The 9,053-nt window shown below is 43.5% G+C and overlaps 1 protein-coding gene and 1 long non-coding RNA gene across 2 annotated transcripts in view; one reads left to right on the top strand and one right to left on the bottom strand.

Annotated features, from left to right (window-relative positions):
• Window positions 1–2,186, bottom strand: part of LOC121683766 (MICAL-like protein 2) — a 20,694-nt gene extending 18,508 nt beyond the window's left edge. Inside the window, exons 1-2 of the mRNA XM_042063578.1 lie at window positions 1,825–2,186; window positions 1,196–1,244 (exon numbers count right to left, since the gene is read on the bottom strand). Coding sequence (XP_041919512.1) covers window positions 1,196–1,244; window positions 1,825–1,967 — 192 coding nt within the window. The 5' untranslated portion in view covers window positions 1,968–2,186. The remainder of the gene's footprint in view (window positions 1–1,195; window positions 1,245–1,824) is intronic.
• Window positions 2,187–2,242: 56 nt separating this feature from the next.
• On the top strand, window positions 2,243–8,834 carry LOC121683779. The gene is made up of 4 exons (XR_006022907.1): window positions 2,243–2,253; window positions 6,264–6,267; window positions 8,369–8,492; window positions 8,673–8,834. It is a non-coding gene; the product is annotated as an uncharacterized LOC121683779 (long non-coding RNA).
• Window positions 8,835–9,053: the final 219 nt, after the last annotated feature.

Below are 9,053 nucleotides of genomic sequence, written 5' to 3'. Positions count from 1 at the left end.
ACACACACACACACACACACAAACAATGTGTTGCTATTCCTCCTCTGCCCCTAATCAACACACACACACACACTTCGAAGGGCAAATTCTTGTAATTCACAACCAAATAAGGCTTCATTTGTCATTAAACTGTTACTCTATGAGGCAACATTCTGGAGAAGCCCACATATTTCTCTACTCCCCCTCTATAACCCCCCCCTGTCAGACAATTCTTCAGACCAAGCCAACAACAGTTGTGTGTGTGTGTGTTTAATAGAAAGAGGGATGGTGTAGGTGTGTGACAGAAAAGAGTGTGTGTGTGTAAGCAAGTGAAAGCAAGTAAATGAGTGGATCGGCAGCCCTTAGAACATGTCTTGGCCTGACCACACTGATTGGACACACACACACACACACACACACACACACACAATAACAGATAACGCTTCCCCAGATTTAGGCTGATGGTTGGAATATGACTGGCTGCCAACTTTCATTTTATTGTGTATTCAACAGCAACTGGGTTGTGTGTGTGTGTCTGCCAGCATTCACTAACTGTGACCTCCCTGCCTCTCTCTATTTTTCCCTCTTTTGTTTCTATTGAAAAACCTCCTTGCCTCACACACACACACCTTCTGCTGGTTCCCAAACTACCCTGTCAGCCTAAAGCCAGCTGACACACATACACACACACCAAAAAACACACACACCCTCACACACATACACACCCAAAAACACACTGCTGAGAGAAAGGTGAGGAGCTGGAGTTTCTATTGGGATTTCCTTAGCCTCTCTCCCTTATCCCTCAGTGTGTGCGTGCGTGTGTGTGTGTGTGTGAGAGAGAGAGAAAGAGAAAGCATATTATGTGAGGGTATTTGTGTGAGAGGGTGTGTTTGTGTGTACAGTAAATCAGAGACTTTGTTTAACCTGTTTAATGTGTGTTTGAAAGGGTGACAGTGTTTAATGTGTGCATGTTTTACTATTTTATGGCAATGTAATGTTTTTTAATCTGTGAGTGCATTTGTGTGTGTCCTCAATAGTGGTTGAATACAGTTGACCCTCAGACCAAAACTGACCCTAGATTCTCTCTCTCAGAGACTGGCCCCAAATTCGCTGTTAGCTCTGACCTCAGATCAAACTAACAATTTGCCTTCAGTCTCGCTCTCTGAACCAGAATCAGCTATTGTTGACCTCTGAGGAAACTAAAATTTTTACTCACCAGGTGGTTGTTGTCATAAATGTTCTCCTTCCGCAAAGAGTCAAAGTCTCTAGAGAGAGAGAGAGAGAGAGAGAGAGAGAGAGAGAGAGAGAGAGAGAGAGAGAGAGAGAGAGAGAGAGAGACCTTTTGTGAAACCAAAACTGAATCATCCCCTATTGCAGCACATGACAGATGGGGTGAAGTCATGTTTGAGGAAATCTTAGGTCATCTTTACTTTGTAAACCTGTATGCGATCACTTTATTCTCTGTTGAGTTTTATCATATTTAAGTGTTGTTCTTTTTAACATTTATAAGTGAAGCAATGTGTAATTCCCTGCAAATCATCAACAGGTCGAGAATCGCGGAAAGCCAGGGAATTCCATTCAACACCTTTGTGCACACAGCAGGGACAAATGAAACGAAACAGGTAAAGTTGTCCACATCAAGGTCCGTATCACGCCTGATACTGCAATTCGTTTAATAAACGTTACGGTCTATCCAGTTTGTCACAGCAATGTTTTGGCAGCGACTGCTCCCTTTAAAACTGCTTAACAAAACAACTGCCCTGTTTTGCCAACAAACACGAACTTTAACCGGTGCTCCCAGGGACTATCCACGGCTCGAGGGACCGGTTAGTCCAAATAACTCACATTAAATCGGGCCGCTGCTTATGAATGAGCGCACAGAAGGCGAGCCCGTCTCGAAACGACGTCGTCATGTTCGTGATGGCCACATCTCGGTAGCCGTCACACTGGATCTTACACCACTGCTGAAGCGCTTTCACGGCTGCCATCCTGCGCGAGTCGCTTCCAGCGGAATCCTCTCTTCAGACCGGGAAACAAACGCACGCGGACGGCTTGATTACTGTCCGTTCGAAGTCTGTAAACTTATAGACGAACCGTAGGCTAGGACGTAGACCTAACTCATCAGAGAACTAGAGACCAAAACGCTTAGTGCTAGCTGTTGTATGGTTGTATGTGTATGAACGTCCTTTCAAATGACTGCGCTGAAACAAGAAGTGAACTTGACACCTGGGGAGCACTCCAGCCCCTAACGATGGTGACGCGGCTGGGAGGCGGGTCAGACACAACTGGGGTTGGGTAATCCACAAGTTTCTCCCATGGAAGACTGTGTGTGTGTGTGTGTGTGTGTGTGTGTGTGTGTGTGTGTGTGTGTGTGTGTACTTTGCGCACGCACCCGCGTGTGTTTATAAATCTTTAAAAAACAATTACTTTAACGTGTACTTTGGGATATATCCACACACCACGCCTTAATGCATACCTATAAGCGGGCTTAATGAGAGGGCGTGTCTGGAAAAAGCAGGTGATTTCTTTCAACTGTCTGTGGCCCATAATGGTGACGCAGCAGTGAATCTTTTGCAACTGGAAGGCCACAAATATCTAAAATGTCCATTATATTCTAGCGTCCGTGTGCAGTTAATGCTAATACTGCTTTCTAATTAGCCATGTGTTACGTTGCATTTGCAGGGTTTATCATGTCTTATATTAGTCAGTGTGTAGGCTCTCTTTGGTTTTCCCTCATGTATGATCCTCATGTGTGTGTGTGATTAGGGTTTATTCTCGTGTGTGTGTGTGATTAGGGTTTATGTGTGTGTGTGTGTGTGTGTGTGATTAGGGTTTATTCTCATGTGTGTGATTGCGGTTTATTCTCATGTGTCTGTGTGTGTGTGTGTGATTAGGGTTTATTCTCATGTGTGTGTGTGATTAGGGTTTATTCTCGTGTGTGTGTGTGTGTGTGTGTGTGTGTGTGTGTGTGTGTGATTAGGGTTTATTCTCATGTGTGTGTGTGTGTGATTAGGTTTTATTCTCGTGTGTGTGTGTGTGTGTGATTAGGGTTTATTCTCATGTTATTCTCATGTTGGTGTGTGTGTGTGTGTGTGTGTGTGTGTGATTAGGGTTTATTCTCGTATGTGTGTGTGTGTGTGTGTGTGTGTGTGTGATTACCCAGGGGTTTATTCCAAGTAGGGGGTTAAGTGACAGTTCTGGTAAGATGTTCGTGGTCAGTGGGACCCGTTTTCAATGTTTGCTAAAAGAAAAAATATGCTATTTATTATTTCTTCCATCTCAAATTTATTGGCCTTGAAGAACATACAAAGTAACTCATTTTCAATGACTGCACACAATACCCCCCCCCCCCCCCACCCCACCCCACACACACACAACTATTACATATGAGTACACCGTGTCCTCCTCCTAACTGGGCCTGCTGTGTGTGTGTGCTTGTGTGTCTGTGTGTGTGTGTGTCTGTGTGTCTCTGAGTGAGTCTGTGTGCCTGTGCGTCTGTCTGTATGTGTGTGTGTCTGAGTATAGGTGTCTGTGTGCTACACCTGCTATTTCTGCTATTTCCACACAAAGTTACAAAATTGTTACATTTCAAGCACTTTCACCTGTTCTGATTAATTCCTAAGAAATAAGCACCAATAATATAAATAATGTATTTCTACATAAATTGTTATGGCTGTATTGATTTAAAAGCCTAATAATGTGGTGGGCCCACCAGACCCTGGAACACTGGCTGTGTAGGAAACATATGAACAGAACACCTTACAAGGGTTAAGGTAACCCAGAGGAAGTGGTAATCCTCCTAAATAGAAGAGCCCTTTGGCTTTGTTTATTTTGGAGATTGAAGCCCCCAGGCTGTTCTGTTATCAGGTTTACAACTTCCTCTGTGTTATCTTACTTAGTTTGCCACTAAACCACCTACTTGGAATCGTGGTTGTGTATTGCGTGTGTGAATGTGGCTAACCTTGTGTTTCCCCTGTATCATCGTCTGTGTCCTCCACTTCCCCAATAAAAACTGTTAATCTGGCTAAACTGTGGATCACTGGTCATTACATCGGCGTCAGAACAAAAGTAGGAGCCCGGGACCTCACCTAAGCTCCGTCGAGCGGGGACCTCACCTAAGAGCGGGGACCTCACCTAAGCTCCGTCGAGCGGGGACCTCACCTAAGCTCCGTCGAGCGGGGACCTCACCTAAGCTCCGTCGAGCGGGGACCTCACCTAAGCTCCGTCGAGCGGGGACCTCACCTAAGAGCGGGGACCTCACCTAAGCTCCGTCGAGCGGGGACCTCACCTAAGAGCGGGGACCTCACCTAAGAGCGGGGACCTCACCTAAGCTCCGTCGAGCGGGGACCTCACCTAAGCTCCGTCGAGCAGGGACCTCACCTAAGCTCCGTCGAGCGGGGACCTCACCTAAGCTCCGTCGAGCGGCAAAGAGGATGCTGAGGACCTTTCCAGAGAAGGGGGAAGAGAAATGGCGCGTGTGTGTGTGTGTGTGTGTGTGTGTGTGTGTGCATGTGTACGCTGTCTGTGCAGCGTATTTTGCCGACAGTGCAAGTATACAAACCCAACCACACACACACAGACACATTCTGATCTCTCTCTTACACACACACGTGATGTGTGATGAAAAGGCAAGACAGCATGTATATCACCTCAGGAGGCTGAAAAGGCAAGACAGCATGTATATCACCTCAGGAGGCTGAGATCATTTAAGATGCCTATGATGCTGCAGAGGACCTTCTATTCTTTCTTCTTTCTTTCTTTTTTACTCTTTTGATCCTGTGAGGAAAATTTATACCAATTTATCCCAATCCGTGAATTAGTGAAACACACTCAGCACACACTAATCCCGGTGCAGTGAGCTGCCTGCAACAACAGCGGTGCACAGAGAGCAGTGAGGGGTTAGGTGCCTTGCTCAAGGGCACTTCAACTGGTCGGGGTTCGAACCGGCAACCCTCCGGTTACAAGTCCGAAGCGCTAACCAGTAGGCCACGGCTGCCCAGTACTCTGCTGCAATAGAGTCTGTTATTATAACATAACAAGATGGCAGGACAGTAATAAACTGCAGAGAAGATGGCCCTGTACATAGGGTTACTCTACCTGGGTTACAGGCCATATATACCAGGCGTTGGTCTAGGCAATAAAGGACATTTACCACCCTAGACACAATCTGTTTTATGGCTGCCCTCAGGAAATCCCCTCTGTCCTTAGACCAACTGAGAGACTAACGAGCAATGCAAAACTGTCCCAGCACTTTACTACTTTTGATATAAAAAGTATTATTTATTATTAGTGTCTTCTTTCCTTTGCACAGTTAAGAGTAGTTGGACCTGTGCAATTATGCAAGTGACAAATACATCTTTTGAATGTCAGGTTTTGTCCTTTTCCAGGACATTAGTTATCTCTGACTTTTCTATCCTTCTCTCTTGGTTTAGCGCTGTCTCCTTCTCTCTCTACCTCTCTTTCTTTCTATCTTTTCTCTTTCTCCTTTAATGTGCATGCTCTCTCTTTCTCCTTTAATGTGCATGCTCTCTCTTTCTCCTTTAATGTGCATGCTCTCTCTTTCTCCTTTAATGTGCATGCTCTCTCTTTCTCTTTCTCCTTTAATGTGCATGCTCTCTCTTTCTCTTTCTCCTTTAATGTGCATGCTCTCTCTTTCTCCTTTAATGTGCATGCTCTCTCTTTCTCCTTCTCCTTTAATGTGCATGCTCTCTCTTTCTCCTTTAATGTGCATGCTCTCTCTTTCTCTGTTCCTCTCTCAGTCTCTTTCTTTGTCTTCAGGCTTAATCTCTCTCCTCAACAGCCCTTTCCTCTCCATCATTAACTTCTATACGCCTCCCTGTGTGTGTGGGTGTGTGTGTATCAAAGTAGTTGCTTATAATGAGGTATGAAAGTAGTTGCTTTCCTCTTCTAGCACTGCTAGTTGTGGGAAGTTGTACCGCCCACATCTGGAATTCAACACTCTGAGAGACTAACCTACTTCCTACTTTTGTACATCCTGTATTGGTTCCTCACTTCTCCAGACAACGACCATTAAGACTCTCAAGTTTACAAAGGTAGGTTACATGATTTATAATATTTACATTTAGTCATCTAGCTGACGGTTTTATCTAAAGCGAAGGGAACTATCAAGGTCAAGGTACAGTGCAACCAGGAGAAGCTAGTGCAGCAATAAGTATCAGTAGAAGCAACCAGGAGAAGCTAGTGCAGCAATAAGTATTAGTATAAGTAAGTTTCACTCGCCAGAGGGGAAAGTAAGTCACACATGTACTACTCGGATAGGAAAGACAGGTAAGCAAAGTTAAGTCACAGGAAGAAGACGATAGACAGATAAGAAGGTTGTGCTATAAATAAAGCACATTCTGTTAGCGGTGCTAGAAGATCCCTTGGGGATCAATAAAGTATCTATCTGTCTATCTATCTATCTATCTATCTATCTAAGAGGAAAGCAACTACTTTGATACCTTATTATAATAAGGTATCAAAATAGTTGCTTATAGCAACTATTTTTATACCTTATTATAAGCAACTACTTTGATACCTTATTATAAGCAACTACTTTGATGGGAGCATGTTTACCACTGTGCTGCTTCACCTCTTCATTTAACAAAGTTCTGTAAATGTTTAGGAACTGAGGAGGCCATTTGCTACAGTATTGATAATGAAATGTTGTCCCATTAATCCCCAATATAGGATTTCAGTTGCTCAACAGTATGGGGTATTCTTAGTCATGTTTTTCATTCCATTATGCACCTAATTTGATAAATCTGGACTGCAGACAGGCCATCTTAGCACCTGGACTCTTCCTCTATGGAGAAATACTATTTAAATATGTGCAGAATTCATTTTGGCATTGTTTTCCTGAAATATTCAAGGTAGTCCCTGGAGAAGACATTGCCTGGATGGCAGTATATGTTGCTCAAAACCTATATACATCATTCAGAATTGATTGTGCTTTGCCAAATGTGCAAGATGCCCATGCTGTAGGCACTAATGCTCCTCCACATCATCATAGATGTTGGGTGTGGAACTGAGCACTAAAACAAGTTGGATAGGTTGGATACATGGATAGGCCCTCTCCTCTTTAGCCCAGATGAGTCCATGATTTCCAAAAAGAATGGCAAACTTTGATTGGTCTAACCACAGGACCTTTTTCCACGTTACCTCAGTCCATTTTAAACAAGCTCAGGCCCTGATAAGAGGGTGGTATTTACTGTATCATGTCTCAATACAATTTTAGCTGTTACAATTTTGGCTGCAGTGTATGAATTGAGTATCAAGGTCAGAGGTTTTTCTGAGCCCATACAATGACAGGTCTGGAAACAGGTCTGGTATTGATGCAGTGCTATCTGAGGTCCAGAAGATCACGGCCATCCAAGTTGTTTTTCAGCTCTTTCCCTTGTTTGCAAAGATTTCTCTGGATTCTCTGAATGTTTTAATAATATTATGTCCTGTAGATGATCAACTCCCCAAATATGTCACATTTTCATGTTAAGAAGCATTAAAATGACATTGTTTCATCATTTGTATGCACAAGTTTACGCAGAGTGATGAATACCCCTACATCTTTACTTCTAAGAGACCCTGCCTCTCTGGGATGCTCTTTTTCATACCCAATCATGTTGCCACTTACCCTAATTAGTTGTGAAACATTCTTTCTTTTGTTTTCTTTATCATTATACAACTTTTCCAGCATTTTGTTACCCCGTCCAAACTTTTTTTGAAAAATGTTGCTGGTATTAAAGTCGAAATTAACATATATTTTCCATGAAATAGTCAAATTTGTCATTTTCAACATTTGATATGTTTTCTGTGTCCTTTTTGGAATAAAATATGAGTTTAATACATTTGCAGATTATTACATTCTGTTTTTATTCACATTTTACACAATGTCCCAACTTTTTCTGTTTTGGGGTTGTATTAATAAGCATATGTTTTAACCTTTGTTGTACCGTCCATGTTCTTCACACATTTCGACTGCAAAGCACATGAACGCTCGCAGTCGGAAAAACTCATCAAAAATCATCATGGGGGGCGGTCCCTAATATTCCCAGATGCCATGACGGCACCATAAGTGCCATACGTGCTAGAAAACAGTGATGACACTCTTCCTCCTAACCAATCAGCAATCTTCCTGATGTGACATAGCCCACCCCTCATTAGACTAACCAATCAGCAAGCCTTCTATCGTGACATAGCCGTAGTTGGTGTGAATTAACAACACACCCAGTGTGTGTATCTATTTAACGTTATGTGTTACACCTATTTTGAATGCGTCATTCATGTTGGTTTTTGGTTGGTACGGAAATGCAGTCTAGTTGAGAATTCCTCTTCATCTAGTAGGTCTACATTATCACATATCACATTTAGCAAGTGTTCATTTGTGTCCTAGGAAAGAGATGTTCCTGAGAGAGGTGGGGAATGTTGGGGAGGTTGAAAAGTACGGACACTCCATTGATGATGAGAGCCTGGTGGAGATAATACAAGGGGAAACCTTTTCCACATGGAAAACTGAGGTGAGTACAGCAACCCCCCCCCCCCCCCCAACACATACACACACACACACACACTTGCCTTTATTCATTAGTCAAGCAGCCCACACTGAACAACCTAACCGTGTGTACGTGTGTGTTTGTGTGTGTGTGTTTGTGTGTGTGTGTGTGTGTGTGTGTGTGTGTGTGTGTGTGTGTTAGCAGCTGAACAATGTGACTGATGTGGATGACATGAAGAGTATGAAGAGCAAATGGTTGACTCTTGTGGAGAGACACGCTAGAGATGACATGCGGTTTCCACAGACCCTGTTGTGTCTACTACGCTTCATACGTAACCGGGTGGACAGGTCAGTTAGCACACACACACACATGCATATATAAACACACACACACACACACACACACACGCAGACCCTGTTATGTCTACTATGCTTCATACGCAACCGCTGGGTGCACAGGTCAGTTAGCACACACACACACACACACACACACACACACACACACACACACACACACACATACATATACACACACACACACACACACACACACACACACATACACACAAACACACACACACAGACC

This window comes from Alosa sapidissima, chromosome 15 (assembly GCF_018492685.1).
Source record: "Alosa sapidissima isolate fAloSap1 chromosome 15, fAloSap1.pri, whole genome shotgun sequence".
Classification (NCBI taxonomy): domain Eukaryota; kingdom Metazoa; phylum Chordata; class Actinopteri; order Clupeiformes; family Clupeidae; genus Alosa; species Alosa sapidissima.
This window is presented reverse-complemented; position numbering and strand designations above follow the sequence as displayed.